Source organism: Passer domesticus, chromosome 14, assembly GCF_036417665.1.
Source record: "Passer domesticus isolate bPasDom1 chromosome 14, bPasDom1.hap1, whole genome shotgun sequence".
Lineage (NCBI taxonomy): Eukaryota > Metazoa > Chordata > Aves > Passeriformes > Passeridae > Passer > Passer domesticus.
In genome coordinates, this window is record NC_087487.1 from 12,213,711 (window position 1) to 12,238,578 (window position 24,868).

At 41.7% G+C, this 24,868-nt stretch overlaps 1 protein-coding gene across 9 annotated transcripts in view; it reads right to left on the reverse strand.

The window, feature by feature from the left end:
* ARNT2 (aryl hydrocarbon receptor nuclear translocator 2) overlaps positions 1–24,868 on the reverse strand; it is a 96,823-nt gene that overhangs the window by 13,437 nt on the left and 58,518 nt on the right. For 8 of the 9 annotated variants that reach the window (XM_064389559.1, XM_064389558.1, XM_064389552.1 and 5 more), the window contains 7 exons: positions 18,285–18,361; positions 16,395–16,529; positions 15,512–15,586; positions 11,429–11,580; positions 5,520–5,592; positions 5,239–5,362; positions 1,185–1,284 (listed from right to left, as the gene is read on the reverse strand). In XM_064389559.1, coding sequence (XP_064245629.1) covers positions 1,185–1,284; positions 5,239–5,362; positions 5,520–5,592; positions 11,429–11,580; positions 15,512–15,586; positions 16,395–16,529; positions 18,285–18,361 — 736 coding nt within the window. The remainder of the gene's footprint in view (positions 1–1,184; positions 1,285–5,238; positions 5,363–5,519; positions 5,593–11,428; positions 11,581–15,511; positions 15,587–16,394; positions 16,530–18,284; positions 18,362–24,868) is intronic. The other variant, XM_064389553.1, reaches the window with a different exon arrangement.

A 24,868-nucleotide genomic window follows, 5' to 3' on the forward strand; every position in this document is an offset into this window, starting at 1 on the left:
TACTTTGAAAGCAGATTTCTGCAGAGCAGTGCCTAGAGGCTGCCCAGGCTCAGTGACTGAATGGCCAGGCTGGAGACTGTACAGAGGGCAGTGCACTGAGAGTGGAAGTGCTGGCAGAAATGCAAGCCATTACTTGATGTAACAGAATAGCAGTAGGAAAAAAGCTACAGTTAAAACATCAGGAATTAGCAAAGGAAATGAACAAGAACACAAGCCAAACCCCCAGATGGCAAGTCAGTCACCCAGTAATACATAATATCCAATTAAAAGACATTTCATTTTATTCTCATATCTCCCCAAGTTATACTTGGTTTTAATTTGACAAAACACACTCACATGGATCTTATTTCTCTTCACTCAGATTATTAGCAATTATGACTTTAAGAGCACATTGGTTTAAATAAAATATGTGTTTGCCAATGTTTTCCGGTCTGAGGAACTGGCAGGTTCTCAGTGGCTGCTCCTTCACTTTCACAGCTGGTTTGAACAGGAGAATTAAACTCCAGTAAGACAGTGGTGATATCACAAGGCACTAAGGTCAACATGATTGCTGTTACCACACTCTGCAAAAGCAACTGGAACCCGTATTGCCAGCTGGTGGGCAATGACACACACTTAGAAGAACTCAAAAATGCCTTGGAACATTCCAGACCACCGCCTTACGTGTATTTGGAAGCTGCCTTAGAAAAGTATTGATGAGCCTGTCCCAGTCCTCACCTGGGACTATGGATGCAGCATCCCTCTGTTCCCTTTGACACCCACATCAATGCCCTTCAAGGCAGCCCTTCAGCAGGAGCAGTGACAGCTGAAGTGCAAAACAAATCTTTGCACCTTCCCAGCTTGGTTGAATGCTCCTCAGATCTCTGACCCTGTGCTGTCACCTCTCAGAGTTATTTCCCTTCAGAATTTGTTGCTGCTCCTTAGCTTTTTTCCAATTAAAGTATCACAGCAAAAAATAACTACTTATCAGACAGTATTTTTAAGAGAGATACCCAAATCATCTCAGCTTGTAAGCCCAGTGTAAGTGCTGAAACATCACCAGCAGTGAAGTGTACACAAAGTAAAATTCATTCATGTAAAGAAAGCTCTTGCACCTTGGGTTGGTTTTGTTTCCACAGTACTGCAGGGGGACAGTTTCCCCCTCTCAGACAGGAACTGACACATTCAGGATCTGCACCAAATACCTGAAAGTCTTTCCCGAGTGTCCTGGTTGAAATGGGCTTCCCTGTGAGTAAAGCTGCTGGTTCCCTGCTGTGGATGCAGAGGCCATCATTTTTTTATCTGCTACAAGAGAAAAGCAAATCACAGGAAAAGAATTAATTTAGGGGGTGAGATAATGAAGAAAAAATATTTAAAGACAATTGCAATGTATATTTTCTTCCCTTCTTCAGGCTTCATGAAGAAGCCCTGTGGAACACATTAGGAAGGACACAAAGTGACAATCTGGCGTGAAAGCAGAAGCACAGCTGGTTTGTGTATGCTCTACACTCTCCTGAGAGGCTGTGGGTCGTGAATGCCACTGTTTGCATGGAACATTGTGCTGGTTGTGCCCTCTGGCCACACAGCCCTGACCTGCTGGAAGCTGCTCCAGGGGGGGAGTCAGGGGTGCCCCAGGCACAGGCTGGAGAGGGGAACAAAGCTGTTCTGGAAGAAAGGTGTTTGGGGCTGCCCAGGGGATGGCACAGGAAACCAGCCTGGTCTGGAGAGGGTGTGATGCACGTGGCTCAGGTGAGGGCACGTTTCTGCCACCAAGAAAAGTCCTCCACTGCTGTAACCACAGCCTGTCTGCACTGAGGTGGCAGCTGAGAGCCCCCTCCCTGCTGGGTGAAAGAACCCAAGGGTGTCCAAGAGCTCTCTCCTAACCAGCTGACAATCTGCTCCCCACCTCCCCAGCACTGCCTGCTGATGTTGGGGTGACAACCTGTAGCCCCACCTGCATCCCAGGTGGCTGGAGGCCCTTTGCTCCTGAGTGTCACAAGACCTGTGAACCTGAGCTGTGGCAAGGGAAAACACAGCTCTGTTGTGGAATTTGCTGTCCTCATGTGGCTTGGGGGAGCCATGAAAAAGGATGGGGAACCATGAAATAGGATGGGGAACCATGAAGTAGAATGGAAGTACCCCAGAGGGGTGGAAGACAAATGAGTGTAGTGAATAAACTGCACAAAGAGACACCATTAACTTTTATAGTCTACCCTTAATGTGGGAACTGGAGATCCATCTCTAATTGAATGAAACAAGATTGAGTGAACAGCACCATTTGGTCCCTTAATTTAATTTTCTGGTACTGGATTATTCCAAAGCTCAGGGAAATCTCACTAGTACTTCTCTTAAAATAATTTACAGGTCTGCTACACCACCCTTTATTCACCTTCTCCATCTCCCCTCCAAGTGCAAAACACCCTGCAACTCGCTGATGGTTTTGCATATATTTGACAGGCCTAGAAATCAAGTCTGCCCCCTCATTTTCCCCTTTGCTCTTTTCAGATTCCCACTCATTTCACAAGATGCTCTCTCGGACAAAAGACCCACTCAATTCACAAGTAACAGAAGTATTTTTTAGGTGTTTAAATTTTTTTTAGCTTTCCCTAGCTTTTAGAGACCTCCTGAGTGTGACTCACCAAAGGCCTCCAACACACAGCAGATCTTCTCTGTTACCTAAGTTGTTCTTACATTATGTTCCTAACAAGAACCTAAGCTTGCCTCTCAAAAGAAAAAAGTCACCTCAAATTCCCTCACAGGAGTCTTGGAGTGTGGATGCCACAGATGCAAGCTGGCATTGCTCGTCTTTGTAACGCAGAAATTTGTAGAAATTCCTTCCTGGCTACTTACTGCCCAGCACAGAAACCAAGGCTGGGCTGCAAAACTGTGCCCTCATATTTAAAAACAACAACAGGGAGAAATGGGGACGAGGTGTAGAAAAGGTTGTGCATAAAGCAGAAAGAATTGAGAATGGGTTGGCATATCTCTGAGACGAACAGATGAATTTGTCTTTTTCTGCAGTAATGTCATTCTTGCATGAGATGCCCCATTTTCTAAGGCCACCCTTTGCAGGGAAACCAAACTCTCAGGGCTGGAAGAGACTGAGCCAAAATCCTGCGGGTGCTTTAGATATTTGAGAACAACTCACCAGAAAAATTGAGAATGCCCCAAATGAACTGGAATTCCTCAAGTGGAGCAGAGTTGCCATGGCAGCTACCAGGGTCTGTGCCACAGGATGAGGCCAAGACAAAGGGAACAGCTAAACTAATAGCAAGCAGCTAATTCTCCTTCCTGAGTTACCCTGAATGCCCTTTAGCCTCTGAATGTGGCCCACATCTCTCCAAGCTGTATTCCTAGAGGATTTTTCACACAATTCTCTGCTCTCACCTTTGGTACAGCACTGTTTGTTTTTTTTTTTGTGAATTTTACCTGTTTCTCTCTAAACTCCACTGGGCAATGATGTCCCTTCCCCCAGCAGGACGAGTATCTCCAATATTTCTGCCTCTTAAGTGAATCTCTCTCTAAGAACTGCATCATCCCATGCTTCAAATCACTTGCATGAATTGGTGAAGCCAGGCTTCCTCTCCCAACTTCTGGGGTTCTAATGAAGTGTGGCCACTACATGGAATTATAGCAGCACTCTCCCTGTGTCAGCCCATGTTCTTACAGAACAAGATCAGGTATCAACACAAGGCAAATGTCTGGCAGGCAGCACGCAGGCTTGTCAATATTGGTTTTGGACAGGGTACCTCATCCCTGACTGGGAACCATCCTTTATCATTCAGAGGAGACCTTGATCACAGCTCCCATGAGACATTCAGAGAGGGAGAATGTCCCAAAAAAAGCACAGCCTGTAAATTGGTACGAATGAAAAGAGAAATGGCATTTCCAAGAGCATAACCTCCCAGCTACCTCACAGCTTGTGACACCCTTAACCCTAACCCCTTCCCACAAACAGCTGAGAGCTGCCTGAAAAAGAGCCAGTAAGGCAGCCAAAAAGCAAGATGTTCTTGCTTGGAAAAACACATTCTGGTGTTTAGGGTTGGAGTCTTGCTACCTTCTAATGGACCCCCTTTTATGGCCTCAGCTGTTGACTCCGCTGTTCAAGTAAACAGAGAAGGATGAACAGGAATAGCAGAGAAGTCCTAGCAATGGGAGGACAGAGCATCAAGTACATATTGCAGTTACAATGTCTTCTCCAACTGAAAAAAACAATCCAGACACAAGAAACCAACAGCGAGGTCACCTTCCAACACCCCTGCAGTCAAACCCTGTGGGTTGTTTCCTCCCTGCACTGCATGACACTTGCACATTGATTTATTTAAAACAAATGTAAAAATTCCTCTTTTTCAGTGAGGACAGTTAAGAACAATAAACAATCAATAAGCTCTTCCACGAGCCATGGTATTGGCTGGTTTCCTACAGATATATTTCACATGATGCCTTCAGCTGCCAGTCTTAGTGGTTTCTGTCTGTTTGGGCAACAGGCAGCACAGGCTGGGGCTACTTTGACACAGCTCCATCTGTCTGACTGACAAGTTGGCTGTTACCTCTTACAACAGGGCTGGGAAATCCTTTGGTGAGGGCACCAGTGAGGACTCTGTCCTCACAGTAATTTCCAAGGAATACAGAACAACAAATTGCTCCTGAGAGTGCTATCACTCTTAGAAGAACTTGCTAAAAATTTTAAAAGTTGTGGGAAAAAGAGCAAGGACTCCTCACAACCAGGTAACATGACTGGAGATGCTTCAACTGGCCAGAGAACAAGTATATTGCTGGCAGCATATGACTCTGAAACCACTAATACAGAATCTGGTGATTTGATAAAAAACTGCAGCCTATTTTAAGACTATCTGGTAACTTTCTTGTCCCTTTTTTAGAGAAATATATCCCTATTTAGAGAAATAAATTTACATATGCTGTTTAGGAAAGAAAAATATACTTAGAAATGGAATGTTCTGCTCAGTATATTTAGTATCTAGGAGCACTGCCTAAGGTGTCCCTGTGAAATGAAAAGAGAATCAAAACCAGGCAGCTCTGGTGACACTAAAGCCATCTTTCCCTCTTTGAATTTACTCCATCATCTTTAGGGAAACACCAACTAATGACAAATGCCAGGAAATGACCCAAAGACTGATGCTGCTTAGAAAATTCTCTATCATGCAGCAGTTTCTCTTCATTCTCTTGAAGCTGTGCTCTACACCATGTAACCAAGCTTATCACAGTATTATAAATTAAACATCAGGGACATTCACTTACAAGCAGTTATTCCAGCAAACATCTCAGCAAATCTAGGATCTCTCTCTTGGGAGAAGATAGCATCAGGCTTTTCCACAGACTTTCCACCCTCATGAACATTAGCTGGTATACTTGGAACAGGCACCTGTTGAGATACAGAGAGGAAGGTGATTCCCTCTACTGTATTTGACAAAAAGGAATTCAGGGACAGTCACAACGTACTTTTAGTTTTGCTGAAATGTGCTGTTGTTTTACATCTTAAATGATCAGAGGCACAAAAAGAAAAATCTGAGAAATTTCACCTGAGATAAGTCATAGGATGACAGCCCATCTCTTTGATGTACTTCAAGTTCTGCTTGCTGTTGCTGAAGTTGTCTGCAAGGGAGACAAAATGACTTTCTTACAAAAAACAATTAAGATACAAAAAGGAATAGTCATGGTCTCCTATTTTACACTCCCAGTGAAACGTGTCTCAGACGATTTACAAAATCCTTTCCTGTGAGATCCCTCTGTTTTTACAGCTTTCTCATTGAGAAAACCTGCACCACAGGAATGCAACAGAGCACAGGAAGAGTTTTGCTGTGACAGCACAGAAATGTAGGTGGGTAAGTAATGGAGGATGGAACACAATCTCCTTCTAAAGGATTTAAAAATTCACTACTCTTAATTCATTGTCTTCCTCATGATAAGGCTGAACACAGCAGAACCCCCTCTGATCCTGCTGAAGGAAACAGAAAGCTTGGTCTCCAGGAAGATGCCTAAAGACAGAACACCTCAGCAGCTTGAAGTTATCCAGATGTTCTGCACCTCTCATTAACAGCTGCTTTTTGCTGCTTGGTCACAACAAGCAAGAAAACTTCTGGCCTGGAGATGCAGGGATAGAACACTCACCTTTGTGAAGCTCCTGGCTCAGTTAGCAGAGAAGATACGAACCCCCACAATTATGCTAGAGCTCGGAGATTACAATAGGATTGGACTTAAACTGACAAAACACTTGGATTTGGTATTTGTAAATTATCCTTGACAGTGCTCGAAGTTTGTGTACGTTCCTGGCTTCTTTCTGAAGGAAAAATCACCCAAAAAACAGGAATTACACACCATGTGTGTCTTTCCCCAGAGATGATACTTGGACAGGCAGGAATAGATGAGATTTTGCAAAACAGCAAGATCATGGATTTGAAATTCTGGAAAATGACAATGTATTTTTAGCCACAGGCTTAAATTTCAGGTTTTCATCCAAATCTTCTTTTAAATTTTGAAATATATTCAAATGCCGAGGGACTGAGAGATAAACTTGCAGTCAAAGTCAAATGACAAATTAGGCACAAACTGGTGGAAATGTGAGGAATCACTCAAACAAGCTACTGAAGTAAGTTACACATTTTGCTATCCCTTGAAGCTTTTCCAAGAGACATTTGGGTCAGTTTTTATTCTCCATGACAAAAATCTGTGTCCTGCAACAAACAGCGGGTCAGAGTAAGTGGCCAAGAGCCTTCTGCAAGCCTTACAGTGTGAGAACACATAATACAGGGAACAACTTTTGTCCTAGCAGTAACATGCAAAAAAAAGGCAGTCCTCCAAGCCATTAGAGAGACACGGATTTTCCCTATTATTTTAGCAAACAGAAAATTCCTAAAAATTACCTCCGGAATGCAAAGACATTCTTTATTCACAAGCATAAAATGCAGACTTTTCCAAGAGAACTACGGGAGGCAACGGAATCGTGGGGAATCTATGGGGAAGTTTCTAAACACCACCCCGTGGACAATAAACACCCATTAAACCCCGTTGTTAACGTGAAAGCTAATTACACTCTTTCATTTGTTTTTATTACCACCGACTCCGTGCGTGTGTCAATAAACAGCACATTAGGCTCTGCTCTGTTCCTAATAAAGAATGTTTTCTTGATTCAGCCATATACATACAAATGAGCCAAACCAAACAGCACACTCACTCGTTATTTGTTTTGTAGGCACTTCTCTAACTTAGTGCTCCTTCTCCCCTCTCTATCTTTCATCTCTAATACTCATTAAGCTGCACTACAATATAAACACCACATTGTGCTAACAGCACTGAACTTTGGGAACAACCTCCCAAAATCCATTTCCTATAAAAACAAAATAGTTGTGTGTATCTCTACTGAACCCTGTGCAAGCTATGCTGCACTTAATTAAGACTGAAATGCAAAGCCAAGGTAGCATCTTCTGTTGTTGTTGGCTGCTACTGCATAACCAGTTTAAATGGTGTTTGAAACCTGAAAGAAAATGTGCAGCAATTCATAGAGCAGCCGACCAGGGAGAGCTCAGAGCTGCTGCTGTGGCTGCTTCAGACCCTGCCATCCCACCAGCCCCTCTGGCAGCCAACACGGGCAGGCCACTTCAGCCACCCAACTGCTGGACAGTAAGAATGAAACAGAACAAGGGATCATCATCAGTTTGGGCAAAACTCGAAGTTGCCTTCTAACTTTGAACCCAAAAATTGTCCTTGGTTTCACTTTCAGTTTCAAGGGTTCAAGGAGTAAATAAACAATTTCTTGGCTCTACAGTGCCAACACAGCAAGTGTGGCATTGTCTGGGTCAACAGTGGATTCTGTCTGTACTGATCCACAGGTTCAGCATGAAACTGGGAAAGCCCTTGGCTTGGACAAGAATGGTTCAGCAAAGCTGAAGGCTTTGATAGTTACTTCAAATTTACTTTAGTACATTCACATGGAGGAAAAAGGAAGACAGTGTGGAAGTTCTCCTGACATTTGAGAGGATATTGAGCTCTCTCCATGAAAACTGAAGTCACTGGTACTCTTTTCAGGCATCAGAGTAAACAAAAAATTATTTGAACTTTAAAATTAACAGGCTCTTTGGTGGGAGAGAAACAACAATCCTGCATTCCTACCAAGCTATTTTTATGTAATACAGGCACATATGTTTCCTGTGTCTGGTTTGGACAAAAGCAGAGTAGTTAAAGCCTTGGGGCGGTGGTTGTAAAATCCACTTTCAGAAATTCTCAGTATCTCCCTCTTTTAGCCTAGAGCTTCAACTCAGCCCTGTGAAAGGGTCTGTCTAACAGCAGTGTCAGACCACAGATGACACAAGAGCACGAGAAAGTCCTTACCACCACCACCACCAACTGCAATTTTATCAGCATAGCTGATCTCTTCAGTATTTTGGCCCAGGAGAGCCCAGAGCAGAAAGCATCTCTCCCACAGGCTGATTCATCCAGCAGCAGCCTGGGCCAACTCACTCCAACACAACAATCTCGAGACTCAGGACAACCACAGGACTCATAAATTCACACAGTGCAGCCCAGGACTTGCGTCTTCCAAAAATGAAACATCAGATATTCCATACAGACCACAAAAATACATATCTTCTTTATTTTGATGTATACATATATATATATATTTAAAAAAAAAATATATATACATATATACACACACACATACATACATATAAGACCTTTATATAACCTGCCACCACAACGTTCTTTTATTCAAACACTGCTCTGTCTGTATAATAAATAAACAGTGATAACAATTATTTTTTTCTCTTTGGAAATCAAACAATCCCAACTACACAGGAAGACGTGGTCAAACAGGGGACTCTTCTTCACAGCCCAACACAGCACAAATGTGAAACGTTAAATGCTTCATTTCTCCAGGAAGTTTCTCTTGGATGACTACACCCAAGTGAAACTAAGAGAAGTTTTCTTTTCTTTTTTTTTTTTTTTTTTTTTTTTTTTTTTTTTGCAAAGAACCAAGTGAACATTTGAACCTAATTATTTCCTTATCCTTCTGTACCAAAAGCAAGTTTGGACATTCCACTGTGTGAAGCTCCAAAGGAGTATCTTTATTTAAAAAAAGGAAAAAAAAAAAAAAAGAAACAAAAAAGAAACAAAAAAAAGAAATAGAACAACCAGACCAAGCCAACAAATAACAGTAAAAATCAATAAATCCCTCCACAACTGGAATCATCACTGCCCTCTACAGTCTTTTGGGAAAATGCTGTTCACTGACCAGCTTGAGCTATTCTGTTAACAGACACACACAGATGTATGCACTGTGGCTTTAAACTATCCTCAGTTAAAAACTGATTCAAACCCACTTTTTTTGGCTACATTGTGTTTACGATTTCATGCTGAATTTTTAACTACCTCAAGCCTGTTTTTTATGGTGCTGCCTAGGTTACCACAGTGACAGGCATATCAAATCTGTCTCTGTGCCTCCAGCTGGGCAGAGCAAGCCATCCCAGCCTGGTCTCCATGGGAAGCACCTTGCTGGACCCAGAGCACCTTCCAGGAACACGTAAGGATGGCCACACACACCAGGGCTGGTGCCAAACCACCAGTCCCAGCAGCAGCTTCAAGAGCAGCTGGAAATCACCATGACGTACAACTCTTCAGGGCAGCTAGAAAATCAGAAGTCAAAACATGACCCCAAATGTAGGGAGGAAAAAAAAATCCAAAACCAGGCAGGAACTGCAGTACTTTACAGTAAGTTCTCTTTGGAAATCTGAGAACTGGGAGTGAATAAGGGGAAAAACCAAAACTGGTTTGAATAATGCATTCTTTCTACTATTCAAAAGCAGGAGTATAATGGGCTGTATCTTGCCCATTTCAGAACATTTTCAACATGACAGGAAAGAGGGAACATCCTCTGTCAAAGTAGCAGCAGGCAACTTCCATATTAGGTCAGCATATCTGGGTTGTTATTCAAACCTAGCAAGAGAGATGGAAGCAGAGCCAGGAGCTGGCACAGTGCTATTCATCACAGGGAGTGCTGTGGTGCCAAGCTGAACTGTACAGTGCAGGCTCAGAAAAAAGCATTCCCAGAGTCAACACAACATAAGCCTCCAGCCCCACTTTTTCCTCTGTGGCCTCTCGGGAACAAAGCACAATATTAAGCCAGCCTGGGACAAACCTCAGAAGATGTTTTTTACTTTGCAGGCCTGTTTTTGCATATACAAATTATCTGAAAAAGTATTATGGGACAGCAGAAATGTGGAAATAGCTATTTTGATGCACAGTGCAGACAAGCTGTCTGATTTTAAGACACATTTGCCTGTTTTCAATGAGCTTAACTATTCAGTTTAAGCCCAACTTTTTGGGTATGAAGAAAAACAAAAAGAGGAAAACAATTGTGATGCTGGGTTCCATGTAAGTGAATGCACAGCCCTTCCAGTCCAGGTATGTGCCATGGCTAAAGAAACAAGACAAGGAATGCCCAGAGCATTTCCAAACTCCAGTGCCAAAGCCCCAGAGGTTTGGTTTTGCAGTGGAGCTCTCAGCAGGCACCTCCAGCAGCAGACTGCTCGTTCAGCATTTCCGATATATGGTCTAACAGGCTGAGATCTCAAACACAGTCATTTCCTCCCAGCTAAAGACTTGGCAAAAAAAATCTCTGGTCAGACCAGAAGCAGATTTAATTTTAAGAATAGATTAAGTTTATATTGGAAAGAAGAAAAAATATTAAAAAAACCCTCACAATATAAAGCAATCAAGGCCAGATTAGGTTATGCAGTTACTGGCTGAGAATTCAGCAGGCTCCAAAAGCATCTCTGCTCAGTCCACAGAGATCAACCTCCACCATACTCTGAGTGTGACCTCCTCCTAAGAGGCCATGAAATGAAAGATTTTTGAAAATATTAATTCCAAAACAGGATGATTTCATTTTCCTCTTAAGATAAGCAGTTGGATCATCCCCTTACTTGGGGATATTCTATCAAATCTAAACTATCAAGAACCCTTCCCAATCAAACCTCCTAGGAAATAATTCTGCCAGCTTCCTTAGGTCGTAAAATAGACGCAGCTGAAGCAGAAGAGCCCAGAACTACAGAATGCTATGCTCACAATGAACATGGACACAGAATTTTCTTTTGGCTCAGGAGTCAGGCCAACCTTCCTCCAGTATCAGGACAGCTGCTGTGCTGCTGGAAGCTCTGCATTAGTTCAAGGCAGCCTGGACTGAGATCAATGGCCTTGTCTAATGACATAACAGATAAGTGACGTTTCCCCCCAGTGCAGCCAGGCCCTGGAAGCATCACAGGATAATGACACAGAGAAACAGCTACACTGGGAGATCTCCTGATGCAGCAAAACCCTGCACTGTTAGACAGAAACAAAAAGTATCTGTAAAAAAACTGGGATGTGCTTCACAGGGAAAAAGAATGGTTACAATTCCTTCAAAAGCACAGAGGGGAGCACCCAGAAAGGCACATACTTGACATTAGTGTTGGTGCAGATGATGTATTCAATCTCATCAGAATAAGGGTTCTGAAACGTGAAGCTGCTGGTCCTGATCAGCATCCACTCCCGGTTTTTGGTGCGAAACCGATACATCACAGACAGGACTTGACCTTTCAGTTTCACCACCTGCAAAGCCATTTGGAAAGGTTAATAACAGGAGATTGCTATCTGCTCTGCAAATGAATAGTCAACAGCAGCAACTGGTGCATTTTAAACTTGAATTCCAGAAAGCTACGGGGACAGCAGAGGAATTTTTTTATTTGGAGAGAATACGCAAAATCCTATCCATGTTTACAGCTATCTCCTTCAGGATGAAATCCTCGTGCTTTGTCATATAAAATGCCAATTTCCAGCCTGCTTACAAAAAGAATACAGACTCAGGACAATCATCAGGTTGTGCTGTTATCTCAACACAGGAACTTTAAGAATGTTTTAATGCAAAACACTATCAAGAGATTGACAGAAACCAAACTGAGGATCTTTTAAATGTGTATCTGTAAACCATAAACCAATCACTGAAGCTAAACAAAAGCCCACAAGAAAAGTAATTTTGAGGTTGACTGCTTTTCTGCTTGGATACCCAACAATACAATTAATATATGTGATAAATCAGCAGCAAAATTAGGACAATGCTTAAAAACAGTGGTGTTCATGTTTTGTTTTTCTAGAAACCACCAGGGGTTGGTTCCCCCCACCCTAAACATATTAAAAAACTCTCTAGGATGGCAAATTGCTAACAAGAATCACTTGCTTCTGGCTTAAAAAAAGTGAGCCAGTGTTTGAATGGAGAGAACACAGATAAGCCACTGGCCATTTTAACAGTATAAATTCCTTACTTGCACAGCCTATGTGTTTCTAACTAAGAATTCAGATGTCCAGGTTTGGTAACCGAAGTTTTGTTCAAGTCAACAGTTGGGCACCAAGTGAGGATTAAGAAGCAGCCAAATAAAGTACATTCAAAGCAATTTTCTCACACTGGCCCTGCAACTGCATTTCACGTGTTATCCAACAACCTGGGGTTAAGCCAGAAGAAAACTTTCATGGTTCAGCTGGCACTTACCTGGCCTATCTCTGTTTATATTTTACAGCTTTTCCACCAGGCTATCTCAGGGCTGCCTCAAGGAAGGAAAGGGAAGGTCTACTGCAAATAAATGCCACATCTTGTGGATTCTTAATCATTAACATCTGGAAATTACTTTTTATTAGCTATCTGCAGGCTGTATTCGCTAAAAGTGGAAGTCCCACTATTTACCCTCTGTCTTCATTGACAAGCAATTAGATTAAGAAAAATGTTCCAATCCTGCTTTTTTCAGAGGTTTGCACTTCAAATTAATCAACTGGATATGGGACTAAATGGAAAGAATGCAAATAGAAGACAATGCAAATAGAAGACACAAGCTTTAGCAAAGCCCAGGAAAGTTCAAAATCCTAATGAAGTAAATGACTTTTGGTTGGTTTTCTTGGGGGTTTTTTAATGCTTTTACAGGGTTTTTCTGAGCTCACTGAGCAACATTCTTTTATCAGCAATTTTCTACTACCACACCCAGGGCAGCAACCACAGAGCTGGTGTGGAGTGTTCAATCTGAATAGTATTCTACTGGGTATCCAACAGCTGTAGACTGAAATCTTTGATATTAACCTGTATTTGTTTGTCTTAGCCTTGAGACTATCTTATTCTGGCCTGATTTTTCCCACCCTGATGAATGAATTTATCTTCCCAAGGAAATAAAGCTCTGAGATAGATACTGGCAGTTGACCAAAAATTGCAAAACCCACCCTCCCTCCCTCCTCTGTTATGCACCAGCTTGTTTCTGATACTGTCAGCAAATAAGAAGTGTCAAGTTTTCAGGTTTTAGGAAGAAAAGAAAAAAGAGTTTATTTGAAATCACAGTTACCTTTTTAATTAAGAGACTTCTAAGTCCAAACTAACAATAATAAAACGAAGAACGATCTATTACCCTGAAACCCTGATTAAGCAAACAGTAATTCTGTAATAATACATAAAGCAGAGAGATTGCTGGTGGGAAAATCCTGAACTGCCTTAAGACAGAGCACACAAACAAACCAGCACAAAAAATTTCAAAGCTAATGATTAAACTTTACTTTCTTATATTCTTTGGAAATAAAAACCACCTGCTGGAAAGCTGAACTGTTTACTTCAGTCTTTTATTGCATGATGGGAATAACAGCCCAAATGACACTGCTACTGTACAGAACCCAAGAAGGCATTGCCTGCTAAGGAAACAACACGCCATTTTCATAGATTGGACGTAGATTGAGTGAGCAGGAACTTTCACTTCTAATTGCATTTTTTCCTGCTGTCTTTCTGTATGACCTTAAGCAAACCATGTAGGTCCCTGATCCAGCAAATCACTTATGCACATGCCCAGCAGTGAGTGGTGACAGTGGAGTCCCCAGCAGCCGAGCTCAGGGACACACTGGCAGCCTGCCACAGCCTGATCTCCCTCCCAGGGAACGTGGGGAGGACCAAACCATTAACTGCAATGTTAGCCAGCCCTGCTGAAACCCAGGCAATCACTGGATGGATTCCCTGCAGAGGATGTTTGACAGGCCATTATCCAGCAGCTCTCTGTCACTGTCCCTTGGACAGATGAGTGGAATCAATCATTTGGGCACCACTGACAAACAGCATATGTGTTCTCACTGCTCCGGCGCCGCTGGTGCCGCCAGGCAGCAGTTCAGGGAGCTGAACCAGCCCCAAGCTGGAAGTTCCAAGCAGAAGGAATTAGGGCCTCAACCCTCCCAGCAAGTCCATGCCAGCACCAAGGCAGCAGGAAGGTGGGGAGGGGGCAGGAAGGAGAGAAGAGCTGACTCCTGGTGACAGACCCTGCCAGGAGGATCCAGCATCACACCCGCAGCCAAGCTGGGGCAGAGGAGATGTTCTGGGTGCAGTGACCTGTTTAAAGCATCGAACTCTGACAGCCTGTGAACCAACATCTTGAATTTAAAACGGCTGCTGCTTGCACTCACTCTGTGCAAGGGAACTGGAGGCACACTTGGCCATGGCTGATAGTCCCTGTTGAAGGGGGGATGGTGAGAAACAGCTCAAGAGGATGAGTATCTTACACCATCTCCAACACTTCTGCAGAGACCATAACCTCCGTTTCACAGTCTGTTCTAGGGACACAGCACTTAGTTGTTTTTCCCCCAGAGGCTCTGTCTGTGCATGCCATGCCTGAACAAACAGTTGGCTATACAAATTACTTAGAAGTCACTTCATATCCACATTTAACAGCTGAAAATACATCTCAGCATCCAACGCAAGATGGATCAACACAACTCGGTTGAGCTATTGGCTGTTGCTAGAAAATCTGGAACCACTTAGATCAACTGAGCCTCAGCAATAGGTTAAACATCCTGTTCTGGGTGTTCTGGTGCAGCAGGAAAGGTACTGAAAAGCCCAGCAATAAGGAGACAGCTCTGGGAAAGCCCTGCTAATGCATGAAACAGCAAGCTCTGCAATGGAATAAATGCCACTGATTCAGCTGATGTAAACATGGCCCACGGTAAAAATTAATCCAAACCAGTAACTCTTCCTGTATGTTGCATTTCTTTTGTTACTTCCCTGTACATTTCAATTTCTAACAGAGAAAAAGGGCCAAATTACATGTTGATGTAAAGTGATGTAACTCCATTAAAATACATGAAAAAGCAAATCATCTGTGCTAGCAGAGAACTCAGTTACAAACAATCGAGCATCACAGAGGGATGTAACTACTTTCAAATCAACAGCCCATCTTGGAAGGTAAATAATTTTGGTTACCACTTAACATAGGGGGATCAACACAGGCATCTCCAAAGCAGCTCACTCTGTGCAGCAAAAAACCAAATATATAACTAAAAGATTTATTTCTGAAAATACTGTCAACCCATGTTACCATTTATTATGCCGCTTAACCAATCAACAACTAACCAAAAAATTGTTTTGTATCTTGCCACTTCTCCTGCATAATAACAAAATAAAATAAAAACTACTTCTGTGACAAAATAATAACAAAACAAGAAAGTGTGGAACAAAAGGAGCAGGACACAGCACCTGTTGGAAACTCTCTCGCAAATGGCTTTGGTCTTCAGGATGGCAGAACTCTAAAATATCTTTCCCCAGAAGATCCTAGAATAAAACATAAAGCTCTGTAAAAAACCCAAACTACAAAACAAATCGACATGTAGACCTGCAAGTCATTTTTGCAAACACAAGATCTATCACATTTAATGAGACTACTCAGATAATTCCCTTCTCAGAGGGAAGAACCACACAAACAAGGTTTGTAGGCAACATGCCCCATGCTTTTACAAAAATGTTTAAGCTATTTTCTAATTTTTCTAATACCTGAGAAATGGTGTCTTGAAAAGACTGACATCTGTTACTACAGCTCATTTTACGGCACTAATCTTTGTAAAAACACTTATTATAAAGTTTATTATTATAAACTTAAAATTAAAAAAATATTAAAAAGTAAATGAACAAGGAACTACTTTTGCATCTAAATTGCAACTGCTGGGAGTTATCTGAGGGAGAGCTGTGGTTTATTTACTATTCTACTCAGTTCTGGACTAGCCTGCTGTTCAGAGGAGCAGATGTAAGCCTAAAGGAAAATAGATGCAATAAATTATATTTGCTTACTGTTCAAGAGATTGGCAGAATCAAAGGTCTACAGGACTAAAACTCTCTCCAAGCACTGTTAACTTCCTATCACAGAAATGTCTTCATTGGAAAGCTGTGCAAGGTTCAGAGCACTCTGCTGCTCGAATTTTAATCAGATCTAAACAGACACCCCACACAGAGGCGTGGACAGCAAAGAAAAACAAACAGCATTCACTGCCTGATGTATGAATTATCAGCTACAAGTTCCTCATGTCTTCAATGGCATTTTCTGCACTAGCTGCACCCACTCTCCACACTCCCAGTGGCCACAGACCTGGGGCTGGTAGCCAATGACGCTGATGCACCTTGGGTCCACAAAGGTGATGACTCCATCCGAGTTGTGGCGGGACAGGAACTCCGTGGGCACCGACATGCCGTTCATGTCCATGCACACAGGAGAGCTGGTCACCTAGGGCCAAGAGAGTCACACCAGTCACCCAAAGCCATGGCTGACCCACAGCTAAAGGACAGAATCTGCCGGCAGGCTGCTAGCAGCTGAGGGAAGCAAAATGAAACAACAGCACAGATAAATGGCAGAAGAGCCTTCAGGCCAGTTTGTAGGGTAAATATCTCACCCCATGGCATCACTGAGGATTAACAGCACAGCAGAGAAACAAACACACCAGAAGTTCCCAGGAAGGGGGGATTTACTGAGGATGAACGTCCAGCTGGATTCATCTCACTTTGCAGCACATCAGGCATTGTGGTTCCTATCTCTGTCAACCATGAATGAATGACTTGCAGAGGACAATGCAGTCCACCCGTCCTAGGATATGAAACCAACCCATTATCTAACCAATAGAACTGCTCAGACTAAACACTCCTGTTTCAGGTAACATGAACCTCACTTGAAACACCTACAGGACCTGAACCAAGTCCTCCAGAGGCTGAGGTAGGGGATATCAGACCAGCAAGTGGCTGCTTGTAATGAAAAACACAGTTCTCTAAATATTTCTCAAATCTCACCAGAGAGGAGCTCTCTGCCTGAAATCTGTGCTATCAGGCCAATTCATATCCATTCTTTCCCACTGGAGGTGGGATTTTTTTACAACTTCCAGAGCTATCTCTGCTAACAATGCGAAATGAGCAAAATCTTTTTTTTTTTTTTTTGCTAATTCAGAGCTGATTATCCAGTTAACCATCTGCAAGGTTTCAAATTGCTGTTAGAGAACAAGAGTTTTTAATTTGTGCACCCTGACTCCTTTCTGATTTAACCCACCACAGGGCTTCCTCCTGCCCGCCCTCACATACCACAATGGCTCCTCTAACGTAACAGACATTTTGGCATTACTTGGAAATCATCTTTTTTTGGAAGCTGTAACACATGAACCCCCATAACTTCCTTCTTTCCCTTAGTGGAATAGATTACTCTTGATTATGAAAGCATGATTAACCTGCAACTCATCCTGCAGTACTTGTGTAGCTCTGGCATGGCCATGCAGAGCCACTCTGCAGATGTGTTAACACCTGCAGGGTAAGATGGGCCTGGTCCCTGTGCAAGGGTCATTCCACCTTGTCAGGAGGAGTGATCCCCTCCTAGCAGATGGCAGCAAGTGCACGGGATCATGCAAGAGGCTCAAACATGTTCACCCATGGCAGAATTCCCAGACCAGGAAGATAAAAACTGTCCTCCCTGCTGTGGGGAAGGAGATTCACCACAGCTGCTTTAGCTCAGAGCTCTGAACTCTGCTCAGCAATGCACAAAGGAGGAAATGCACTACAACAATTGCAACCCTCTACACAAAAAAAGGAAGGAAAATGTTTTTCTCCCAGTTCCTTCAGCTCACATCTCATCTGAATGCATAACTCAATACATGCTGAGAATAAAGCTATGATTTCTGAAGTGCCTCTTGACTGCTTATCTTTACCATTTTCAGAATAACTCCTGCAATCACAGTTTTTCTAGTAGTTGATTAGTCAGAGAGTGAATGACTGGAAAAATGGCAGGGAGCATGTCCTGGCTCTGGGGGTCACATTAACCCACCACCTGCAGCACCTGCACTGCCATGTTTCTCACTACCTCAAACACCCCAGCCATACACACCCTGGAGGCATGTTAAAACTTACGGTCTAGTAGCAAAACAGCGTGCAATTCTTTCAGAACCACACCAGAACAAGGATCATGCTCTCAGAAATAGTTTGTATATGGAAAGACTGCCATTACCTGAAGCCTTCCTATTGCCACGAGGCAGTATTTACTACCTTGTCCCACATCAGCATCTTCTTCTGGTATAGTCATTCCTGGAGTAAACAATAATAAATACTGTTATAATTAGGAAATTGGGATAAACAGAGATACTGCTGTCCTGGCTCTGTACTTTTCTAGACGCTCTAAATCTTACAAAATAACCACATTTTCTTCTCTAAGATTCAGTCATTATTTCTGGGTTCAGATTAGATGATGCTTCTCAGTTGTGCTCAATCCTATATACCTCACATGTATACACAGTACTCACTGCAGCAATTTTAGCTGCTGAAGACAAAACAGACAGTAAAATTTCATTATACACCGAGATGGAAAATAACATTTAAATGAGTGCTGCTCCACCAGCACGTTATGGAACCATGGGGTCACTTAACACAGTCAGTGAATGCACACTATGTTCAGTTTTCTTTGTGAAAAATATTTTATAATGAGCCTTAAAAACAAGGCCCAGCCTAAATTAATCACTGATTCTGTGCTCATATTGAACAGCTGGTTTTAGTTTTTTTCTATAATGGACTAAACTTGCGTTGTTACATTGAAAGACTGAAAAAAATGCGGATGCTTTGCTAACACTGCTTGTTCCAGCTGTGTAACAGGAGTGACTACTATAAACACAGGAACAGCTTCAAAACATACATGTGTACTATTTTCCATCTCGGTGTTTCACAAATAGGAACATTCAGATTAGCACTGTTTACTTGCTTGTTGGCTAAGCCTTGAGCTAAGGCTATTTCCCAACTCCAGTACTGAGATACCAAGTTCGTATAAAACACTTGGAAAAACTTCTTCCAGGAGTGACACCACTGACCTATTTTAAGTGATCTGTAAACTCTTTCACAAGGATTTTCAAGGAATTCAGTCATACAGGGAGTGAATCATTTAAGAGGCACTTAAAAGCATTAACAAAATTAATTACAAAGCAGCTACCATTTCTGAAACAACAGCCACTTTATTTTTTACATTTATAATCCCCAGTGTAAGCCAATCTTCGGACAGTCCAGAGGATGACAACACACCACTTTCGTAAATGACATCTCTGAAAATGACTAAAAATGCTGGTGAATGGAGTAATCTCTAAGGATGTTATTTTGTATCACAACAGTTGAATCTTACCCAATAATCAGCTTCCAAGCAGCATTTTACAGGTATTTTTTGGTCTTCTGACTATACACTGAACTATACAATAAAATAAAATACACCAAGTATGAAGGAACCCCCCCGCCATGTTTTTGTATACTATGTGAAATTACTGCAAAACAAGTTTCAGTAATCTGGGGTGCACAACATTACTTGCAGCCCCCTGATAACTGATAACTACAATTTTATCAAGGGGAGCATTACAAAGGAAGAGCATTATTATCTCATCTAACAAATGTTGTTTTAAGGACATAACTCTAAGCATTCCAGTTAGACAACCTTAACCAAAAGATCCCTTTCAAATGGAGTTTTCCATTTGAGAAGGACACGTTTAAAGTATATTCCCTTGACCTCAAAGCTTTCTCCAATCATTTCCTTAGTGGCACAGGGTATTGCAAAGGACAGCAAAGATACAGCTGGACAGCTTCCACTTTGCATAATCTTTTTTTCTCTGTAGCTTTCAACAGTGATTTCCTTTTTAGGAACTTGGTCCATGCTTGCTACTGCTCAAATAAAATAAAAGTAACATAAACAGCCTCCAAAATTAAACCTAGCTAAGCAACATTATTTCTGATGTCACTCTGTTGACAAAGGGAGGCTGTTGTTCTAATTTTTGTAATTTTTTTTCCCCTTTTGCCCAAGATGGATTACATTTGGTCTGTATCGCAAAATGGAAAATATCTTAGTTGGATTATGCCACACTCTACGAATAAAAACCAGTCTGCCTGGAATTAATCAATACATGACCCAGTGGATTGTTAACCCCTTCCCAAAGTGCCTGGAGAAAAAAATATGACAAAATTTTTTCTGCTTCTCTGCAATGTAGGTGCTATTACTGGCAGCATTCCACAGTGAGAAATTATTTTCTTTATTCTTCAGCTGGTATTTCCAAAGATTAAACTCTGGGTGTCTTTATATGGGAGGGGTGCAATTGTAGATGAGATTTACTTTTGCTTTAGCACACTTCCTATTCAACACACTCCAGTATGGACAGGTAAATGAAGATGTGCACTGCACTTTCTACCACTTTGTCCAGCTCCTAACACAATGCTGTATTGCTCCTTAACATCACCAAGTACCATCCTTATCTCTAAAAAAAGTTGTAAGAGCTTGAAGGAAAGCAGCCTCAAAAATGACCTTTAGGGGATATCAACAAAATAAACATCCTTCAGTTATTCACATTCTTTATGTGTAACCCTGGGAGAGGGTTTATTTCTCAACACCAAATATACACCCCTCTCAAATAATAAATACTGTGCTGTGCTTGTCTGAGTTCACATCAACAACTGGCAGCTAAGCTGCAAGTGAGCATCACAAAGAGGATGCTGTGCCATCAGAGGTTATATTTAATTTCCAAGTGTCCTCTATACCAGCAAAGAGTTTCCCACAGGGCAACAGCATGTGTTGGTGTGGACGTAAGGAAATTTTTAGTTTTCCCAATGAGCTTCCAGGCGGCTCTAATAACAGAAAAGTTTCCTTTTCTGCTTTCTTTCTCTACCCTTCTGCCCCACATTTTCTGTGAGACACAGAACAGTGTTGGTGGATTTATGGTTTTATTTCACTACACTAAAAAATAAATTATTTACAACTCTTTAAAAAGATGGAATTTAAGTGTCCAGTGGTCACTAGCAATCCCCTGATAATGCCTGTCTTCATTAGATGAACTTCTTGTTAGTTACTTGCCTGGAAGGAACTACACCGTGTGACTTTATCTCTCATAGAAAACAATGGAAAAAGGCTTTCACAAAAAAGGCTGTGGATGGCATACTAAGGATAAAAATCTCATGAAAAGTCCCAATAAAAACTAAATTAACCACTCTTCAAAAAAATAAACAAAGCCTTAAAAATGACAGCACTGCAAGGAATATTCAAGCAACTATTTTGTTTTGTATTGGAAGAGGGAGTACTTTGCACAAATGTCCAGATTCTGGCCAAAACTTTAAAATAACCTAACAGCTTTGGCATGCTGTGGTTAAGATGTTACCGTAAGTCTGACTTGGAAGACTAAAATGTTTCTTTTTTAACTAAAGAGAAAAAAGAGATTTCAACATTATCTGAATTTAACATTATTCTGACTCTTTATTCAAAGTTTCAAAACATGTATCTAGCTCTTTGCTTCACTCTATGCTTTTGTACAGATCCTGGCTTTGATTTACAGAAAACTACCAACATCCTGACAGACTTTATCTTCTCTCTCCACCAAATCTTATGCCACAAAAAGAAAGCAAAACAAACCTATTAGGAAAATATCATATGGACCACAGAAGACTCATTTCCTTCCAGGAATGAGGTATTCAGATGGGGAAAAAAAATAGAAGAAAGTCAAATCTTGCTTAAGTTGAAAACAGGAAAAAAAAAATGGGAGAAGGTCAGCACTTCTCAGTTTTATGACTGGCTGTGAACGTGAAGCACTGTCTAGGCTGAGGATCACAAGTTCCATCTGAGCTGTTTCACTGGGAACAGAGGGACAAGGCTGGGATTGCTGCTCAGGCAGCTCCAAACAAGGGGTCCTTTTACCTCAATCAAAATAACCCAACACCACACTCTCATTATTTAGCCAAACATACACCATGACTGGCTGGAACATCATCTGAAGTATCTTTTTCCTTTGACTACCACACCAAGTTTACACCTGATTACTTGAGGCCAGCATATAACCATGGGGACAGAAGTGTGTAGGCATCACATGCCTGGTTTTACACTTGATCTTAATTTTACCTGTCTTTTTAGGTGCAATGGAGAAAAATGAACAGACCATTAACACACAGCCTGAAGGGATGCTGAGGCAGGATGCTTCCTCTGTTTTGTCTTCCCTTTCTCAGTGAAGAAGGGGCTGATGACAGTCTGCCAATACATGAGCCCTGCTGCTCCACACAAGTGACAAAAACCACAAAGGCAGGCTGGATGTCCCAATGTCTCCATGCTGAACACAGACCTGAGCACAACAAATCTAGTCCTTAACATACACCACCAGCTGTCTGTAGCTTATTCATTTTCACTTGTTTGAAGTACTGAGATTACTTCAGATTTGCACAGACCCCTCCCTGCAGAAGCACTGTCAAATTGTCTATCACACCAATAATGATCACAAAGCAGTTCTTCTCTTGATGCTTCTGTATCAACACTGATTTGTTCAGTGTGGGACTAAAAAAACTGAACACTGGCCACAGACAATTCAACTCAAGCCAGAAAGAGAAAATACCAAGTGCTAAACAAATGAGACTAAGCACAGATTAAAGGCATTTGATAATATTGGTTCTTTTGCTTGTGAAAGTACACTTCATATTGTATATTAGCAATATAATGCACATGCTTTGAAAGAAAAGGACATGGAGTTTATACCAGTGTCCACTTAGCAACTGAAAAATAAATGAAAATTATCTTTTTGATCACTGAATTTTTAAACAGCTGTGATTTAGCACAAGCCCATTTATTCCCAAGAATCCAGAGACCATGCAGGGATTGCTAATTTCAACAAAGTAATTTTATTACAGGGTAGAGAAGCCTTGGCAAATTCCATTACTGCTGTAGTTATCTCATTTGCTTTGCAGATTATGGTTGGATTACCACTGGAAATGAGAACAAATGCCGTGATGTTGTCCCTTATTTACTCAAACATATAGGGGAACAATTCAGCCCATGGATATTCCCAGCAACTCTGAAAGTCAATGGATACATGACAATCATCAACACAAAGTGGAGAAGACTGGGAAGGCAAATAAACACTCATGAAAAAGGCCCTGATTCAATTCTGTGTGCCCTGGAAAAGGCACCCAGACATGACTAATAGAAGTAACAATTTGGATGGTAACATAAAAGTCCAATGAAATTCCACATAAGGCTGTCAAAATCTAAAACATCCCTTAGGACTGTGCTATAGTTTGGAGGAATTAACATTGTGGAGGAGCAGTGGGATATCATAAGGAGCACCATGTGATTTTGAGGAGTGGAGTAATAGAAATGGGATGAAATCCAACATTACTAAATGCATAAGCATGCACTTGGGGAACAGTAACAGTCATAAGCTAAAGCAACAGAAATAGGATGGAACTTGATCTTACTAATTGAAACATCACACAATTCAAAGCAAGATTTGCAGCTGACAAGTGAGAAAAAGGCAACCTGGAAGACATATAAATTTATATCAGATGTCTTAGGAGGCCTGCAGGATGCACCACACAAAAGAGAAGGATGCTGTATCCTACACTGCCAGGCAAGACAGGAAATATTGTTTGTGTTATCTATCACTACAATCTCATCTGAAATAAAAACGTGTAGTGCCAGTGACCTACATTTAGAGAAGTGAAAATATGAACAATTGCAGAGAAAGTCACAAGGGTAAAGAGAATGCATTCTGAGAATGGAAAGTAGAAGTGGCCTGGATTGTCTTTGCAAAGCCCAGGCTGATAGGATATAACCTCTTCTGGAAACACAGCAGAACACTGGAGAGACACAGAGGCACTAGGCATGAAAACTCCCATATGAGTTGACCTTCGGTGAAATAAAAACTTCTCATGAAGTAATAAGCAGCAAGGTTTTGAAAGAGTTGAGATGGGGAAAAGACCTCACTAATGCCAACTGGGATTTGATACCTGGCCACTGGGCACTCAAAGACCCAGAAGATCCTTTTAATCCCAAGCTGCTGTCCTGCAGAACTGGCTGAAGGGCACACACTGCCAACATCAGGGCCTCGTGCATCTGTAGTTCTGTATCAGCAACATACACCCCTGAACAGTCAGATGTCTTTAAACACCCCATAACATGAAACAAGATTCTCCCCCAGATTAAACAAAATCTTATTTTGACCTACACCTTCTTGAGCAGACACCCCAAAGATCAAGGTTGAATTCAATTGCATTTAGAATTTCCAATAGAAAAGTAAATCTTTTTGTAGAAGAAAACAAAACAGAAAAAACATCAATTTTAAGAGCACTCTACAGACACTATGGTCTCATACTTTTGAGATAGAAGCAAAATTGGAACATCTTAACTCCTATTAAATCCTATTAGCAATAAGAGAGGCAGTTTTCCTCTGCTTCCAAAACCGCATTTCAGCAAAAAACCAACAAGAAATTCACATCTGCATGCTGCTGTCTGCACACCACTGCACACATTTGGTACAAACCACCTCTTAGGACTCATAATCCCTGGATCAATGTGATTTATGGCCGTGGTGTACAACCACAAAAGGGCAGGACAGCTCCTGGTTTGATTCTTTGATTCGTGCCAGCAGGCGCTGTCACATCACAAACAACCTCTTCAACTCCTGCAAACGCCAAGGTCAGGTAACCCCACTCATCATGAGGTCTGGATGAGCTCCACTGTCTCCTCTTGGAATTTTTCAAAGGTAAATATTCCCATATGTAATATTGAGCTCCAGCAGGTAAGTGTTTTTGTCCGTAGAT